Source organism: Callorhinus ursinus, unplaced genomic scaffold, assembly GCF_003265705.2.
Source record: "Callorhinus ursinus isolate GAN/ISIS: 27379988/994484 unplaced genomic scaffold, GSC_fseal_2.0 scaffold25, whole genome shotgun sequence".
Lineage (NCBI taxonomy): Eukaryota > Metazoa > Chordata > Mammalia > Carnivora > Otariidae > Callorhinus > Callorhinus ursinus.
In genome coordinates this window covers 33,856,497-33,876,141 of record NW_027397087.1, presented here as the reverse complement: position 1 = coordinate 33,876,141, position 19,645 = coordinate 33,856,497, and the positions used below count along the sequence as shown (strand labels likewise).

Here is a 19,645-nt window from a genome sequence, read left to right as displayed (position 1 = left end):
CACATTTATGTAAAATTTATACACATTTATTGACTTTCAATAAAAGGGCCAAGACAATTTATTGAAGAAGGAATAGTCTTACCAAAAAATGATGCTGGAACTACTTGATACCAACATATATATACATAAAAAGAAGAAAGTTGGACTCCTATCCCATGCCATATACAATAATTAACTCAAACATGGATCACAGACCTAAATGTAAGAGATAAAACTCTTAGAAGAAAATATAGAACTAAATCTTCATGACCTCAAATTAGCCAAAGGATTCTTAGATAGGACACCAAAATCACAAGCAAGAAAATAATAAAAAAAATAGGGGCGCCTGGGTGGCTCAGTCGGTTAAGCGGCTGCCTTCGGCTCAGGTCATGATCCCAGGGTCCTGGCTCCCTGCTCAGAGGAGAGCCTGCTTCTTCCTCTCCCTCTGCCTGCCACTCTGCCTACTTGTGCTTGCTCTCTATCTCTCTGTCAAATAAATAAATAAAAATCTTAAAATAAATAAATAAAAATAAATAAAAAAAGAAAATAATAAAAAAATAGATAATAGCAAAATTTAACACTTTTGTGCTTCAAAGGATACCATCAGTAAAGTGAAAAGACGGTGCACAGAATGGGAGAAAATATTTGCAAGTCATATATCTGATAAGGGAATTATATCCAGAATATGTAAAGAACACTTATGATTCAACAACAAAAAGACAAATGACTCAATTTAAAAATGAGGAAAAGTCTTGAACAGGTATTTCTCCAAAGAAGATACACGAACAGACAATAAGCACAAGAAAAGATGTTCAACCTCACTAATCGTTAGGGAAATGCAAATCAAAACACATCCTACACAGTGGGATGACTACTGTTAAAAAACAAACAAACAAACAAAACCAGAAAACATGTGTTGACAAGGATGTTGAGAAACTGGAACCCTTGTGAGCTGTTGATGGGAACATAAAATGGCGCAGCCACTGTGGAAAACAGTATGGTGGTTCCTCAAAAAATTACAAATAGAATTACCAAATGATCCAGCAATTCCACTTTTGGTTATATACCCAAAAGAACTGAAAGCAAGATCTCAAAGAAATATCTGTACACCTATGTTCATAGCAGCATTATTTACAACAGCTAAAACACAGAAGTAATCCTGTATCTATTGATGAGGGAATGAGTAAGCAAAATCTGGTAGATACATACAAGAATATTATCCAGCCATAAAAATGAAGGAAATTCTGACATGTACAACATGGATGAACCTTAAGGACATTACACTAAGTGAAATTAATACGCCAGTCACAAAAAGACAAACACTGTATGATTCCATCTATAGAAGGTACCAGAATAGTCAAAATCATAAAGACAGAAAGTAGAAGGACGGTTTTCAGAAGCTAAGGGGAGGGGGAAATGGGGAGTTATTGTTTAATGGGTATAGAGTTTCAGTTTTACAAGATAAAAAGAATTATGGAGATATATGATGGTGCTCGCTGCACAACAATGTGAATATATTTAATACCATTGAACTGTGCACTTAAAATTGGGTAAGATGGTAAATTTTATGTAAAATGTATTATACTGCAATAAAAAAAATAGTTCAGCATAGAGTTACCACATGATCCAACATTCCACTCCTAGGCGTGTACTTAAGAGAACTGAAAACATGTTCATACAAAAACGTATACTCAAATGTTCATAGCAGCATTATTTGTAACAGCCAAAAAAACAGAAACTCAAGGGTCCATCAACTAATGAATGAATAAACAAACAGCGGTACATCCACACGATGGAATATTATGTAGCCACAAAACAAATGAAGTACTAATACATGGTACAGCATGAATGAACCTTGAAAACATTTATGCTCAGTGAAAGAAGGCATTTGCAAAAGGCCACCTATTATACAATCACGTTTATATGAATTACGGAGAGGAGGCAAATCCACAGAGACAGAAAGTAAATCAGTGGTTGCCATGGCAAGTAGGAAATGACTGCTAATGGGTACAGAGTTTCTTTCTAGGGTAATGAAACTGTTCTAAAATTGACCATGGTGAGAGTTTGTGCAACAGACTTTGTGTATGTCACCATACTAAAACCCCCGGGGCTGCGTACTTTTAAAGGATGAATTTTATGGTATGTGAATTATATCTCAACAAAGCTGTTATAAAAAAAAAAAAAAACAACTTCCCACACAGAAAATTCAGCTGCAAGATGAGTCATTCCATCCACCACTCCACAGGCTGCCATACATGTAGATTAGCAGGTAACGGTGCTCCCCCGGGTGGGAGGGGCGCAAGGTGGTGGCCCTGCGGGACAATCATGCAGGTACCTTCTATGACCCACTCAGGAACACAGAAATCTAATATTATACGAAGTTTTCCATAGAACAAATAAGAAAGGCTCTCCAACTCACTGTGGTTGGCACAATCATAACCCAAATCTAGACAATGGCAGTATCCAAAGGAAACATTACAAGTCAACTCATTAGAATTAAGGCTCCTGAACAGGAGCACGTGGGTGGCTCAGTCGGTTAAGCATCTGCCTTTGGCTCAGGTCATGATCTCAGGTTCCGGGGATCAAGCCCCTGGGATCAAGCCCCGCATGGGCTCCTTGCTCAGCAGGGAGACTGATTCTCCCTCTCCCTCTGCCTCTCCCCCTGCTTGTGCTCTCTCTCTCTTTCTCAAGTAAAATAAAAAAAGTTCCTAAACAAAACACTAGCTGATTCCAGCAATACATTAAAAAGATATTACATCATGACCAAGTTTTATTTAAATGCAAGGTTGACTTAAACATTACTAAATTGGTCGGTGTAATTCACCACGCTAATAACTTAAACAAATCATACACGACCATCTCAAAAGATGCATTGATAGGGAAAAAAAGGGTTCTGTAAATTTCATTCCTAATTAAAGGGAAAAAATCCTAGAAAACAAGGGGTAGAAAGGAATATCCTTGACTTGATAAAAGTTATTTACATACACACACACAGACACACACAGAGCTACATTATTTTAAATGATGAAATGGTGAAAGCATTCCTTTTTTTTTTTTAAAGATTTTATTTATTTATTTGACAGAGAGAGACAAGCGAGAGAGGGAACACAAGCAGGGGGAGTGGGAGAGGGAGAAGCAGGCTTCCCACTGAGCAGGGAGCCCGATGCGGGGCTCAATCCCAGGACCCTGGGATCACGACCTGAGCCGAAGGCAGACGCTTAACAACTGAGCCACCCAGGCGCCCCTGAAAGCATTCCCTTTCGTTAAAATCAAGAACAATATAAAGATGCCTGCAATCATGCTTCATATTGTATTTTTTTTAAAGATCTTATTCATGAGAGAGAGAGCACATGTGAGCAAGAGCATAAGCAGGGGAGAGGGGCAGAGGGAGAGGGACAGGCAGACTCCCTGCTTGGCAGGGAGCCCGACCTGGGGCTCGATCCCAGAACCCCAAGGTCATGATCAAGCCAAAGGCAGATGCTTAACCAACGGCAGCCACCCAGGTACCCATTCATATTGTATTTTAATAAGCTCCTGATGATTCTGATGGCGGGGATCCAAGCACCCACTTTGAGAAACCCTGAGCTGGAGAAACCATTTGCCTATTGAGTTGGCTCCTGGGTCCTTAGGGCCCAAGCCCTCCTACCCAACACCACACCATCTGGCTATGCTTCCGTTCTTTCACAATAATCCCACTGTTCTATTTCATTTTTCTTGGACCCTCACAATAGCCCTGTGAGACTAAATTAACAGATATCATCTCCACTTTACAGATCAGGAAACTGAGGCTCAGTGAGGGTGGGGAAGTGGCCCAGTCCCCACAGCTCATTAATATGCTAAAGGAGAGGCTATCCAGGGTCCCTGTACGAAGACCTGATGATGGTAACTGCAGCCGACATTACTGACTTGACCCCATGGGCCGGGCACTTCACACGGGCCATCTCATAACCGTAACCCCAGGAAGCAGATATTCCCATCACCCCATTTTACAGGTGCAGAAACTGAGGTAGGGAGATTAAGTATCTTGCCCAAGGTCACTCCACAGACTGGGGATCAGAACCCAAAGAGCCCACCAAAAATAAGCTTAGCATTTGTAGGAGGTCTATTCTAAATATTCATGCAAATTACGTATGCATTTTTCTCAATATGCTTGCACCTGTTTGAACAACAAACATTTCTGTCCCGCTCCCCCAGCAAATCTTCAAATAAAAGTACCCTCCAGGCAGGCAGAGCCACTGTTCGCTCCACGGCCTCACGAACCTTGAGCATGGGGCCCCAAAGCCCAGTAGTGGATGTAGGTGCCCAAGGAAGGTTTCGAAGCAAACAGTGGATGTGAGGCGCGATGTTGGTTCTCCACCTGACTAGCGCCATTTTACCAAAAAAGACACTGTCACCTCCAACCTCTGTGAAAACCTGGACAGAGGAGACACGTTCCTCTTTAGCCCTCCAGGGTTTTCTGGCCCTCGTCTTCAGGATCCCCACACTTCAGAAGCCCACAAAGTAGCCATTGAGACCTTCACTTCCCCCTTCACGTCTTTCCTGGGCACATGGTCTGAATGCGACCTGGCCCAAAACACCCAGGGAGACATCTCAGCAGCACCCATGACCCCTCTTCCAAGAGTCCCCACGCCTGCTCGCTGCTTCCCTGTCCCCAGGCCTTTGTCCACACCCGTCCTGCCACCTGTTCTGGTCGGCCCACCTCCCACCTCCGACCCACCCTCAAGCCATCTTAAAGATCGCCCTGAGCCCTTCCTCCCCCATGATGGAAGTAACCGGTCCCTCCTCTGGGTCTTTCAGGACACACCCTCACCCACTTGGCAACAGAAGCGGGAGTCCATATTTTACAATCCTTAGGGGCAGGATTTGTATGGGATTATTCAGAGTCCGGTACGGAGTGATACCTTGCACATGGCAGGGCGTCAAGAAAAATTTCGTGAGTGGTTGAATCAAAGAATCACCCCGCGCTCCCACTAATCGCAGCCACTGGTGGTCTGTGGGTAGAAGCCAGTGGAGAACCGCACCAGGAGGAGGCAAGGCCCTGGGAACACACAGGAGGCGTTCAGTGAGGCCAGCCTCATTTTTAATTTGTCTGTCACCTACTGTGTCCCTCGCCTCTTCCCACCAGACTGCTCTGCCCCATGTCCCATCACCCCCCAGTGCCACCTAGCTGCAGCCACCCAGCCGCACAGGCTTTTGGACAGAGCCTGGCAGGCTGCCCGCTCCTCATCTCTGTGCGCGGGGCTGAGCACGCCCAGGACTTGGGCTTCTGAGGGAAGTCGGAAGTGCTTGGCAGTCAGCAGCGTGGAAGGGTCTCCCTTCAGTCTGTGACATCCTCCAGATGAAACTTCCCACCCTGGCTCGTCTTCAGTCAAAAAGGAAGGGAATGTGACGCGGCAACAAGAGAGTGTAAGAAGTGACGTTTGCTCTCCCAGGGAAGGGGGGTGCGCCGGCAGAGGGGCCTCACCTCAGGCCGCTTACAGATGCGGATTGTCAAGGCCTACCAGGTGTCCTGGAGTGGCCGCCTGTGAGCTCCAGGGCCCAGGAGTCCACGATGGGGCCAGGGCTGAGGCCCACGAGACCACCCTCCTCCTCACCCCAAGCCACACCGGGCCCGAGCCTCCTGCAAGTGATACGGACAAGGGCAAAGCCACACACCCGAGGCGACTTGGGCCCTGGCCTGCTTTCCAGCACCCCAGGGAGGGGCCCAAAGGAAACGTCTACCCAGCAGGACGCCACTGGCTACATGTCTTCAGCTCGAATGTGGAGTCTCAAGAAAGACTTTGCTTCGGGATGAAATACAGACGTCACAGGGAAGGGTTACAACGTCAACAGTCTCAGGATCCCTCCCATTTCCAGGTTCAGTGTAGGTGGGGGAGACGGGGGTGCTGGCTGAAGACAAAGCCGGCACCCCCCGCCCCCCACCCGGGGCAGAGACCACACAGCGCCCTCGTCACTGCCCGGAACTCAACCACCGGACCCACAGCACATACCTGGGGCATCTGGTCGATGCTAAACAGCCGGGGCAGCTTCAGGCTCAGCATCTTGAAGCTGGGTTGCGGGGGGGGAAGGCCGGTGGTGGACCGCAGCGCCCCGTCACCGGCTCAGAGTCCTGACAACGCCCAGGGTGCCTGTGGCCAGTCGGTACCCGGGCTACTTCCCTGAAAGAGGACGGCGTGAAGAAATCCAGTCAGCCTCAGCCCAACTCCAGCTGGATCAAGACTGTCAGATTGTTTAACCACGGAACAAACACTTGCTTGTGATGGCAAAATAATCAGCCTTCCTTAAAAACAGCAACAGAACTATCAGAGCGCTGAGTCATTTATTCCACGAGTGCTGGAGGGGGGTCATTCACTCATGATATGGGTGATCATAAAGTTGCAGAGCCAGAAGGGCCACGGAGGCCACCGGGTCCCCTCACGTCGGACATCAGGGCCAGAGGGGCGGAATGACTTCTCTAAGGTTGTGTGGCTAGGGGAGAGCAGGAGTGGCTGGCTCTTGGCTGCATCGTGGGCAGACCGTGTGATCCCAAGTCTGTGTCCACTCAGTGGGCAGAGGAGGACAAGGGCCATGCCCCCGATCACCCAAAGAAAAGCAGCTCTTCCAGAAGGCCGACGGGCATTGTTGCCCTGAGACACACACACGAACCAGACAAGTAAATCCGAGGCACTTGTTGGAGACACAGCAACTCCGAGTAACAAGGCTGTTTAAATGCAGGATTAAGACTGCTTAACAGCTGTGAGTAATGTGAGCTAGAGGGACCCGAAGCCCTCAGGACACGCCTAAGAAACAGAAACTTGCCAGCTGGGTTTAGCTGAGAAAGAGCAGTGCTAGGAATTTACCCTGGGTAATGCCTCCCCTGCTCCCATCACCACTGGGCCAAGATCTGCCACCTCCTTAGAGCCCCCCTTCCCCCCCCCACCGAGGAATTCCCTGCCTCTGAAGGTCCAGAGACCTTGCCTGTACTTCTCGTGTGACACCAACCGCCGCCTCTGCCTGCAAGCAAAGCTACCTGCTCAGGTGCTTGGAAAGGAACCTCCTGGGATGGCTGGAAACTCAGGGTGTATGCGTGGCTCATGCTGGGCCTTCAGCGAAATGCTTGTTTAACACCATTCATTAAAGCAATGGTTGCTCATCCTCTGAACTTACAGTGTGTTTTGTTTTTTGTGGTTTGTTTATACTTTGATGCTTATTATAGTTCCTTATGTTTTATGTGTTATTATCTGGAACTCTGTAGCAAACACAATGTATTTGTGTTTCACTGCCATAAATTTGCTTCTTTCTTAAAACCATTGATGTAAGTATTATTCACAATAGTCCAAATGCGGAAACAACCCAAGTGTCCACCAGCAGACAAAAAAACAAAATACGGTCTATGCAGGCGATGGAATATTATTCAGTCTTAAAAAGGAATGATATTGTTGATCTGTGCTTCAACATCAATGAAACTTGAAAACATTATGCTAAGGGAAACAAGCCAGTCACAAAAGGACACATGTTCGATGATCCCACTTATACGAGGTACCGAGACTAGGCAAATTCACACGGACAAAAAGGGGATTAGAGGCTGGGTTGGCTGAAGAATGGGGCGTTGTTGTATAATGGGTACTGAGTTTCCGTCTGGGATGATAAAAAGTTCTGGAAACGGGGGTGGTGATGGTTGCACAACATTCTGACCATGATGTCACCGAATTATACGCTTAAAAATGGTTAAAATAGTCAATTTTACATTGTGCATATTTTACCACCATAAAAACTTGTGTAAAATTTCCGATCCAAGTTACAGAATAATGCAGAAAATACATTTTTAAGAAAATAATTTTGAAAGCATATTTTACTTAGGTTAAAGAAAATAAAAGTTAATACTTTGCAAACAACATCGACGTGAGTGGGCCACAGCACACCTTGGTTCTCTCGGTTTTACAGTCCTAATTACCAAGACTCCCAACACTCTCCGAAGCACCACGAATTCACCCAGTGGCAGGCCACGAGGTGGAGGTCCGGTACTGGAGGGACCTCAGGCACACCAGGAAATCCTCCAACAATAATGAGACCAAGGCTGGTCTCCAGAGACCTGCCCACCTTGGTCCTCTGGTTCTTCCTCGAGTAGCCTCAATGTCATGGGCAAGGCAAGGAAAAGAAATGGTCCCCTACTCTCCCAGCACACACCATCCCAATAGGATGACCAGAGTAAACTGCAAACATAAAGGGTAATGACAATAGCATATGAGTCACCCATTTCTTCATTCAGCCACTGTTTGCTGCATGTTTATCATGTGACAAGTAGTGGTAAGGCTAACTGAGTAGTTAAGGATTCTCTGTGGGTTGCTACAGCTTGAAGGACAAGGTGAGAATTTAACAGATATAAAAATTGTATGGGTTTGGGGCGCCGGGGTGGCGCAGTCGGTTAAGCGGCTGGCTCTTGGTTTCGGCTCAGGTCATGAGCTCAGGGTCCTGGGATTGAGCCCCACATCAGGCTCCATGTTCAGCGGGGAGTCTGCTCGAGGATTCTCTCTCTCCCTCTCCCTCTGCTCCTCCCCCGTTCATGCTTGCTCGCTCGCTCTCTCTCTCTAAAATAAATAAATAAATCTTTAAAAAATTGTATCGGTTTGTGACACAAAGAATGGAGGGAAGTAGGCATCCTCCATACCATTCTCTTCTTTCACTGCACGGGGAAACAAGATGAATAAGACAGTCACTGTCCCCAAGAAATGTATAAAGAAAGAGAGGAGACACCCAACTAGCCAGCACAAGTCACCCTGAGAAGGAGGGAAACTCCCACTCACTGCACCAAGCCCGTACTGGTCACCTTGCCCCCCAGCCCATCTCATTCACCCCCACTGTGGCCATCTCAGGAGGCAAGGCAGGGCGGGGAAGGGCCTGCGTGCTGGACTCCAGCCACTGGCATTCAAAGACTGGTTCATCAGGTCCTGTGCAACCCTGGGCAAGGAACGTTAACACCCGTGCCTCAGTTTCCCTAAGGGTAACGTGGAAATAACAGTAGTACTTTCTTCATGGGGTTGTCGTTATGATTAAAAGACAGAACCCACGTGAAGGGCCTGCCATAAAGTAAGGGTCCAACAAACACTCGCTATTATTATGAATTTTCAGAGAGGAAAATTCATTTTCTATTTTACAGGCAGGAAAATGGAAGCGTGGAAAGCTACAGGGCTTGCCCGAGATCACATAGCTAGTGGCTAGTAGAATTGGATTTGATTTCTGGTTTCATAAGTTTCCTTTTCAAAAGAAAATGGACTTTGAATAAAGGTTATGAAGAGCACAGAGCACTAGGTCTTACTTTCCCTTTGCTACTGAAAGAAGATGGACAACGCAGAGTGTTTACTCTGTTTATAGCCCAAAGGCTAAAGGATGGCCCTCCTTATCTGTTAATCAGGTTGAGACAAACTCTCAGGTAAGACTTGACCTTGGCTTTTTTAAAGCGGGAGATTTCTTGTGTCGTGTCTTTCTGCCAAGGAGGTAAGAACTCTTCCATTAAACCATTGTTAGGCTGCATCTGAAACGTAAAGCTTTCTGTCTGTCGAAATCGTGAAACATCCCTGGATGGTCGTGGAAAGTCAGAAAGAGTGGCAGATGACTCATATGTCGTATCCCTTCTTAATCACGGCAAATAAAATTGAACGTCAAATGAACTCACCGGTCTTTTTAGTTCCCATCACACGCCAAGCTCTTAATTTCACCAACACTATAAAAACCAGAGTGTAATTTCCAGTATTTCAAACAGCAGCTTGGTTTGCTCTCTCTGTCTACAGAGGCCTAGAAACAAGAGTGAATAAAACAAAAAGGCTTTGGACAGTTCCCATTAGAGACACAATGTGAAGCTTTGCCAATATTTCATTGGTATATTGGCATTCCATGTTGAGATTTCATTTAAATGAGGGCTCCAGAGCTTAAAAATATGTTTTAAAATAGCTAGAAAGGGGAAAATGTGCTATAACATACTCTCCAAGACCTGCCAAGTTCTCCTGAAATAGCCCTAAAAAACACTTAAAAAAAAAAAAAAAGGCCAAATTATCACAACAAAATCACCATCAAATTTCCGGCTAGTCCTCTCAGATTTCAGACCAAACAAAATTAATACAAGGTGAAATTTGCACCTAACCACCTCATCCCTCTCAGGCTAGCGCTCCATCCACATTCCTGGAGGTCCCTCCCCTCAGGAATTTCATGCTATACACTGTGGGTCCCAGACCCTGTGGACTTGGCCGGCAAAACTTGTAACCTCCCACATAGGTCTACATATAAGGTTGCTGAATAGAAGTTGATGGCCTATCTTCCCAATGAGAGGGTCCAAAAAATGTGCAACTTCTAGGGATGCAAATGAACTAGTACACAATCTCTAACATTAACTTACTAACGTGGCTAGACATATTAGAATCCCTTCCTATATCCAACATACTAATTTTAAAATACTGCTTTTTCCACTCACATCTCACAGAAGTTAGCGTATTCAAAATCTTCACATGCATCTTCGATAACAGCATCTTCATAACTATGGCCACGTTTTGGAATTACTAATATAGTTTAAGTAAAGAATATTCTCATTTCCATATATAAGTTATTTGAAGTCTGTGTTTTTTTGAGAGAGAGAACATGTGGTGGGGGGGAGGGGCAGAGGAGAGGGAGAGAGAGAATCTCAAGCCAGCTCCAGGCCCAGTGCAGAGCCCCATGTGGGGCTCCATCTCACAACCCTGAGATCACGACCTAAGATCATGATCAAAGCCTAAATCAAGATATCAAGAGTCAGGACCCTTAACCGACTGAGCCACCCAGGAGTCCCCGAAGTCTATACTTTAGAGAAGCTGTGTTTAATTAAGCTGCTGCTACAAGATGTATCCTGAGTCAGAAGTATTCATTTGCTATTATTATACTCCCCATGATTTGCTTTCAAACACTTGAGACAGTGTGATATGAAATTGTTAGGTCTAACCCATAACCCTGGGGTGGTGGTGAATTAGCATTTGAAAGACTAACCATAAACTCACACTCCAGAGGCCACACCTGTGGTTCAGCTGGGGTTATTTCTGATCCACACCAAAGAGTTTGCGAATTAGCACAATGGGTGGGTGCTGTTTAATTGGAGAAATGAGTGGAAGAGAAGACATGGGAGCTGGCAAGGATGGCCCAGGCGCCCTTTCCTCTTGCCTGAGCGGGGATGGCGACGGATGCCCCAGGGCGGCTCCCCTCGGAATGAGTCCAGGTGAGCCCTGTAGGGAGGATTCAGGAGCCTAAAGCCAGGAAGTCCAGCTGATGCAGGCCCCCAGACGAATGTTGTATCAACCTTGCACGTGCTTACAGAAAAGTTCCGCAAAAGTGATCCTCAGAGAGCAGAGGGTTGGGAATCTCCTGCCCACAGAATAGGCCGTCCTGCTTCTGCACCTGCTGAAAAACATGTGCATGGCGGTGGAACTCGGCCTGAGACTCACTGCACCGTGCCGCCTGGCAGTGAGGGTGTGGGGGTCCCCTCGCTCTCAGGTACCTCTAAACACTGATAGAGCCCACGACCGCATCTCAACGCACTTCCAGACACTCTCAGCTGGAGGTCACACCACTATTTTGTGTCCCAGGGGAAAAAATGCTGCCAATCATAATCAGGAGATGATATCACTGACTGGCAAAGAATCCTGATTTCAGAGCTCGTAAAACAGCACCACATAGGAATTGAGGAAATACAGAAATTGTGAATGAGCGATTGGCTTGGGTCAGTTTGCAATGGCTACTCTTTTTTTTTTTTTTAGGATTTTATTTATTTATTTGACAGAGAGAGACACAGCGAGAGAGGGAACACAAGCAGTGGGAGTGAGAGAGGGAGAAGCAGGCTCCCCGCCGAGCAGGGAGCCCGATGCGGGACTCGATCCCAGGACCCTGGGATCATGACCTGAGCCGAAGGCAGACGCTTAACGACCGAGCCACCCAGGTGCCCCTGCAATGGCTATTCTTTCCATCTTCCTACTCTGCTCTTGAAAGGGATCAAGGTCTCCTTTATAACAAAACCAGTTCTCACAAATGGGATGTCAGGCCCCTGGGAATAAATCTCAATCTGGGTGTTAGACTTTCTGCCTAAATCTCCATCTGTATTACATTTTCTGTCTCTTTCATTTGCTTGTGTGCGTCAGGTGCCCTCTCGAAGGATCCAAACAAGCACGGACGGGGAGAGTTTCGGGTTACTGTATCTCCCCCAAACAGCCCATACAGCCAGCCAATTGTTCAAAATAAAGGAATGCAGTGGCCCCAAATGTAAAAACTCTGGATGGACCCAACTATTATGCCACTTCCTCTTTTCTGAAAAAAAAAAAAATATGCTGGAAAACAAAAAACTCACAGTCGGGCATATGTAGGAAAAACAAAGAAGGCTGTTTGCTAGGGAATTTTTCCCATGCTTGCTTTAGAAAACTAGAAACATGAGATCAGGAAACTCCTGAGAGGGCTCTAATCCAAGTTACCACTGGATGCATGAAGTTCATCAATGGCATTACAGACAAGAAGTCATATATTTGACCCAAAGAAGCAACGTTCACAGAGGGAGTTCAGGATTCATGAGTAGACAGTGGAGAGGACAGTCACCCCTTTCTGCCCAGACGGGCTGGCCAGCCCCCCTCTGATTCCCCCCTTCCCCTGGGGCTCCTGTTTAGGTCTCCTTCATGTTAAACAGAAAACAGCACAGAGCCCAGGAGGCAACTGAGGCAGAGTCTCCATCCCATTACTGTGCCAGAAGGCCCCTCTCAGAGGACCACCAAATGGTCCTCACCATCACAGAGGGTTTAACTTGCACTAGGGAAGGTGGGGGACAGGAGTGGGCAGAGTCTAAGAGCAGCCCCAAGCCTCCTTCATACTCCTGCTTTACCTTAAAAATGCATATGAAAATCAAAAAATTTTGTGCATCAAAGGGTACTATCAAGAGAGTGAAAAACAAGGGTGCCTGGGTGGCGCAGTCCTTAAGCGTCTGCCTTCGGCTCAGGTCATGGTCCTCGGGTCCTGGGATCGAGCCCCGCATCGGGCTCCCTGCTCCGCGGGAAGCCTGCTTCTCCCTCTCCCACTCCCCCTGCTTGTGTTCCCACTCTCGCCATGTCTCTATCATAAAATCTTAAAAAAAAAGAGAGAGAGAGAGAAAGAGAGACTGAAAAACAGAAAATATTGCAAACCATATACCCGATGAGATTAATATCCAAAATATATAAAGAACTCCTACAATTCAACAACAATAACCCAATTCAAAAATGGGCAAAGGACTTAAGTAGACATTTCTCCAAAGAACACACACACATGGCCGATGAGCACATGAAAACCTGTGGTTCAGCTGCACTAGTCATTAGGGAAATCTAAGTCAAAACTACAGTGAGATACCACTTCACACCACTAGGATGGTTATTATCAAAAAAAAAAAAAAAGTAACAAGTGTTGACGAGTATGTAGAAAAACTGGAAAAACTTAGTGTATCTCTGGTAGGAATGTAAAATGGTGCAACCACTCTGGAAAACAGTACGGTGGTTCCTCAAAAAATGACCCAGAGAATTACTATAGGATCCAGAAATTCCACTTCTGGGCATATACCCAGCAGGGACCAAACAGATAGCTGTACACCCATATTCAGAGCAGCAGTGTTCACAATAGCCAAAAGGTAGAAGTGCCCCAAGTGTCCATCAGCAGATGACTGAGCACAGTGCAGAACAGACATGCAATGGGATGTTATTCAGCCTTCAAAAGGAATAAAATTCTGACACATGTGACCACATGGATGAACCCTAAAAACATCATGTTAAGTGAATAAGCTAGACAAAAAAGGACAAACATTGTGTGATTCCACTTATAAGAGGTCCCTAGAATAGGCAAATTTATAGACAGAAAATAGAATAGAGGTTGCCAGGGCCTGGAGAGGGGGGGAAATGGGAAGTCACTGTTCAATGGGTGATGATGAAAATGTTCTGGAAATGGACAGTGATGATGTTTGTACAACACTGTGACTGTAAATAATGTCACTGAACTTAACACTTAAAAATAGTTGAAATGGTGGACACCTGGGTGGCTCAGTCGGTTAAGCGTCCGACTCTTTTTTTTTTTTTAAGATTTTATTTATTTATTTGACAGAGAGAGACACAGTGAGAGAGGGAACACAAGCAGGGGGAGTGGAAAAGGGAGAAGCAGGCTTCCCACAGAGCAGGGAGCCTGATGCGGGGCTCGATCCCAGGGCTCTGGGATCATGACCTGAGCCAATGGCAGACACTTAACGACTGAGCCACCCAGGCGCCCCTAAGCATCTGACTCTTGATCTCAGCTCAGGTCTTGATCTCAGGCTAATGAGTTCAAGCCCCCTGTAGAGCCTACTTAAAAAAAAAAAAATGGTTAAAATGGTAAATTTTACATTATGCATATTTTGCCACAATAAAAAAGTATCTAAAAAAAGCACGTGAGGGGCGCCTGGGTGGCTCAGATGGTTAAGCATCTGCCTTCAGCTCAGCTCACGATCCCGGGGTCCTGGGATCGAGCCCCACGTCGGGCTCCTTGCTCAGCAGGAAGCCTGCTTCTCCCTCTCCCTCTGCCTCTCCCTCTCCTCATGCTCTCTCTCTCTCTCTCTGTATCTCTGTGTCTCAAATGAATAAATAAAAATCTTTTAAAAAAGCACGTGAGTTTTATAGTCTGCTCCATCACTGGGCTATGTTTGTATAAAAATTTATTTTCTCCAAATCTTCCAGAAAAATACAAATCATAAATATATACATATGGTCTCAGTCCATTCAGGCTGCTCTAACAAAAAACCATAGAGTGGGTGGCTTATAAACAGCAAACAGTTGGAGCACCTGGGTGGCTCAGTCGTTAAGCATCTGCTTTCGGCTCAGGTCACGATCGCAGGGTCCTGGGATCGAGCCCCGCAGCATCGGGCTCCCTGGTCATCGAGGAGTCTGCTTTTTCCCTCTCCCTCTGCTGCTGCTCCCCCAGCTTGTGCGCTCTCTCTCTCTCTCTCTCTGGCAAATAAATAAATAAAATCTTAAAAAATAATCCAGCAAACACTTATTGCCCACAGTTCCGGAGGCTGGAAGTCCAAGATCAGGGGGGCAGCATGGTTGGGTTCCGGTGAAGGCCCTCTTCTGGTTGCAGACTTCACACTCACTGCCACGTCCTCATAGGGAAAGGGCCTCTTTCCTAAGGGCACGAATCCCACACGAGGGCCCCAGGCCTCCCTCCCTTCCCTCAAGCATCCCGCCACCCACAGCTCTGTGTGTCCTCAGCTCTCCCTCTTGTAGAGCTGTTCTTGCTGGGATAACTCCTCTCCCCTCACGGCAGCTGCTGAGACCTGAGATTTGCCCAGCTCTCTGTCACCTACCACCACCTCTCTCTCCGTTGTCAACTGCACCCAAATCAGTTTCCCTGGAAGCCCCAGCCTCAGCGCACGTCCAAGCACACAGCGAATCCCAAAGCCCTCAAGGTCTGTCCTAGGCACTGGGGGGATGCAGACTGCTAGGCTTTCAGACTTCTCTGAGTGCCTCAAGGAGCTTCCAATCTGCTGGAGACCAGAGAGCCAGCACACTGTCCCTGTGCGGGGACAGGAAGGTCCCGAGTCCAGAGAGGTGAAAAGAGCTGAACCTGGGGGGGGGGGGGGGGGGGGGGAGGGGTAGAAAACGAACAGGAGGGGTGTGGTGGGATGAAAGAGCATGGAAAGCAGAGGCTCTGGGCTTCCAAACTGTTTCAAAAATAAGAGGCAAGAAAAAAACAAATTGCTGGCATGATACTGTAGAGGTGGATACATGACATTATACGCTGTGAAAGCACACTGAATGGAACGCACAACAGTGTGAACCCTGACGTAACTATGTGCATGTTAATAATGTATCAGTGTCGGTTCATCAGTTGTAACCAATGTACCACGCCAAGGGAGGCTATTAATAATAGCGGAAGGGGGTGGGCGGGAAGGGGGCACTGGGAACTCCTTCTACTTCCTGCACATGTTTTTAAAAACCTAAAACTGCTGTAAAAAGAATAAAGTCTATTAAGAAAAACAAATGTAGGTCAACATCAAAAAATAAGGGACCTCAGAAAAACCTGGACTCCAGTCTCTCTTGACAGATCTGAAGGTCAAGTTCACATATAGCTAGAACTTGCTGTTCCTTCTTTCTGGGTAAACGGAGCAAACGCAGTCAGGTTCATGGCAGACCCCTCATGCCTGCCAGGCTTGGCCCCAAGCTCTGCGTTTTGGGCTCTGGTGATCAAGGTCAGGTGTCTGATGACAGACACAGGGACAGCCAGGGTCTCAGAGTGCCACGTCCCACAGGCTGGGAAATAATGACATCCATGAAGGAAGGGAGTAAGACCAAGGCAGTTTTCAGTCAAGTTGAGTTTGATTTGTACAGATTTACAGTTTAAAAATATGTGACCACATCGTGAAGGAGAGATCAAGGGTGCAGATCGATTTAGGAGGCAGAGGTGACTTTCAAAGGTCCTCCAGAGGGAGGAGAGCAGACAAAAGATCCAAGGGATGAGAAAAAGTCAGGTTCATGGCACTGATGAAGCAAAATTGACAGAGTTGGGGGAGGGGGGCAGCAGGAGCAGCGATCTAGAGGATTTGCCCAGTACCTCGTTTCCCTGGCCAGGCAAGGTTAGGAACTGTGAGAGAAAGCTGTGAGCCAGCCTGGAGGAGGGTGGAGGCTGGGGGGCCAGTGTTGAGGGGCAATGTTGGGGAACTAGCCAGCTGAGAGGCGGGGAAGCTGGGAGCAGCTGTTGGTAGACAGGGTGCTCATCCAACATGCCGGGGTTAAACTCATCCCTCCGCTCCCCCTAGGGAGAGCTGCCCGGGGCAAGGAGCAGAAATGGAGAGTGGACAGGAATATGCTCGGCGATTTACTCATTCATTCAGCACCCACTTACCGAACACCCACTATGTGTCCGACACTACATAGGACATGGGGATGGACTCTTCCATCCCTTCAGAGCTCACATTCTAGTGCAGGAGATCAGCACCGACACGTGACACAAAACACATCTGAAGGTTAGAACCATCGGCTGCTTCTGGGGGGAAACACAGAGGAGGGGCATCACACCAGGGAGTCAGGAAAGACTTCTTGAAGACATAGAGCTTGAGCTAAGTCTTGAGGAATAAACAGGAGTGCAGCAGCCATGGAGGACAGAGACCGCCCTGAACTGAGGGTGCGGCTGGAGCCAAGGCGTGGGGGTGGGGGCAGTGCACATTCCGGGAGCTGTCCACCGTTCAGCACGGAGCCTGGAGAAGAGCCACATGAAGGCTCAGTGTGCACCCTCTGAAGGCAGTGGGAGTGAATGCACGAGAGGGCGGGAGTCAGGAACGGAGGTCTCAGGGCACCACACCAAGGTATGGTAAGGAGAATTCTGAACAGTGGATGCCAGACACTTTCAAATCCTGGCTCCATCACTTCCTATGTGCCCTTGGGACCGATCACCTAATCTCTTCAACTTGCATTTTCTTATCAGTTAAAGGAGGATAATGAAAGTATCAATGACTCTGGCGAGGATGAAAAACCAGACTATCTATCAGATAACCAGCACTCAATAAAAAGTGCCTATTGATACCACTGCACCCTAACCCGTCTCAGTTCTGCATTAACTCGTGCTCCTTCTGCCCTGGGTTTAGAATTTTGCTTGAAAATAGACTATTACCTTTCGGGCTGTGACCCACCTCCCCGGCTGGAGGTGTAGCTAACGGGCGCTCCACGCGGGGAGAGGTTGCCATGGTGATCTCCCAGTTGGCTTCAGGACTAGGTGAGTGAACCAAGCCTTTCCTTTGTTCCAGCTATCCCAGCTATTCTAGATATTTACTGCTAGGCAATGACTGCACATCCGAAAGAGCTGAATGATATTCTTTAGCACATTGTGAAAAGATGGAAACAATCCAAATTTCTGGCACTGGAGAGCTGCCTAGGTAAGTTATGCTATAGCCATGCAAAATTGCACAGCACGCGGCTATTAAAAATGTTTACAGACCTGTGGTTACTGACAGGAAACGGTGTCACGACATGTTGTTAAATGAAAAAAGCAGGTTATGGAGCGGCATAAATCTTGTAACACCATCCATAAAAACTGTGTTACAGTTAACTGCTTGTATTTATGGACAGAAAAGTGTTTGGAAGGATGTTCCCCGAAGTGTTCAAAATGGCTCCCTCTAGACGGTAGCGGTGAGCCCAAGGGATTTGCTCTACTCTCTTCCTCCTCCTTTTCTATGACACCGGCGTTTGCCCACAATGAGCATGGGTCATTTTTTTTTTTCACCAAAGCAAGAATGCTGTTAAAAGGAAATAAGGGAACCCTTGGAGAGTCTTGGAGATGTTAGCTTTGCGAACCAATCCACGGGTTGCAAATACCAGCATTTCCTCATATGCCCACCTGAGAATCTTGCATCTGAGCCTTCCTCCCTGCACCCCACCCTGCCTGCTGGCCCAGGGGCAACCCTGGCCTTGCAGTCCGCCATTCAGGGTAAGTGGGGTGCAGATGCATAAAGCCAAATAGCTCACCCATTTTGGAAAAGCCACCATATTTCCCCCAGCTGCAGCTTAAGGGAGCTCCCTCTGTCATGACCATGGTGAAGGTGGAGGTGGGCAGGAGTGCCCTCGCTGGGAGCATGGGGAGGTCATCCATCAATGGACACATAGTGAGCACTTTGTGTGTGCCCCGCTCCAGGCCAGCCCCGGAGATCCATGGAGTTGAAGGCAGACATAGGCCTGCCCCCCACAGGCGGGACTCCTGGTCTAGTGGAGGGTTCCAGGAAGGGCTTACAAATCCAAATAACTCTTCATAGTTCCTATAAGGCTCTGCTCTCCTGACTCATGGTCCAAACTTAACGTTCCTATGACAAAGTCCTGGGGTCTCCTCCGGAAGGTCCTAGAAGACCCCGCTCCTTAGCATATCCTTAAGCCCTCCAGAGCCCATCCAGCCTCGGCATCACCTCCCAGCAGCCTTGCCACATGCCCCATACCCCTTCACACCCCTTCACTCTGCTCTGTCCTTGAACACTCCATGTTTTTTTTTTTTTGCACTTGCTGTTTACTAAGAGTGGGACACCTCTTCCTCCACTTTCTCTTCTGGATGAAATTCTACCCATTCTTCAAGGCTAAACTCAAGTATCATTTGCAAGAGTCTCTTATCATCCCATTTGCAAATTTCACAGTGAAATGCCTAGGGTCCCTGCTGGCAACACTGGCTGAGTATGCCCGGTTCACTGCTATGTCCACGGTGCCCAGCCCAGGACTGGGCACGGTATCACTGTTGATTGAATGCATGTTTGCTGAACAACTAAATGACTTCCACTGCCCACGACACTCTGAACCCCAAAGGCAGGGTCTGGCCCACTTATCTAGAACCTTCTTCCCAGTGGTTGCCAGGTTCTATTCATAAATCCTGCACCTCCGTGCCAAAATGCTGTATTTTCGCTGGTCCAAAATGTTTATTTCCCGATTTTTAAGATCTGAAATCTCATACCAACTGTAAAAAAAAAAAAAAAAAAAAAAAAAAAGTATGAGACAACTGGGGAAATCTGAACACCGGATATTTTATGACAGTGAGAAATGATCAATTCTTAAGGTGCAATCATAGAACCACAGCTGTGTTTTTTAAAGAGCCCTTTTCACTAAGAGATGAACAGTGAAGGAATTACAGATGAAATGATACAGTATCTTAGATCATCTTTGACAGA

General features: G+C 47.0%; 1 protein-coding gene across 7 annotated transcripts in view; it reads right to left on the bottom strand.

Moving 5' to 3' along the window:
- The window catches only part of PAQR5 (progestin and adipoQ receptor family member 5), a 74,911-nt gene that overhangs the window by 36,031 nt on the left and 19,235 nt on the right, over nucleotides 1–19,645 (bottom strand). For 3 of the 7 annotated variants that reach the window (XM_073877278.1, XM_025884457.2, XM_025884459.2), the window contains one exon: nucleotides 5,970–6,137. The exons of 2 other annotated variants lie outside the window; for them this stretch is intronic. In XM_073877278.1, the coding sequence (XP_073733379.1) occupies nucleotides 5,970–6,020 (51 nt within the window). In that variant the 5' untranslated portion in view covers nucleotides 6,021–6,137. Of the gene's footprint in view, nucleotides 1–5,969; nucleotides 6,138–9,631; nucleotides 9,751–14,789; nucleotides 14,913–19,645 lie in introns of those variants that run through there. 2 more of the 7 variants (XM_025884458.2, XM_073877279.1) reach the window with 2 other exon arrangements.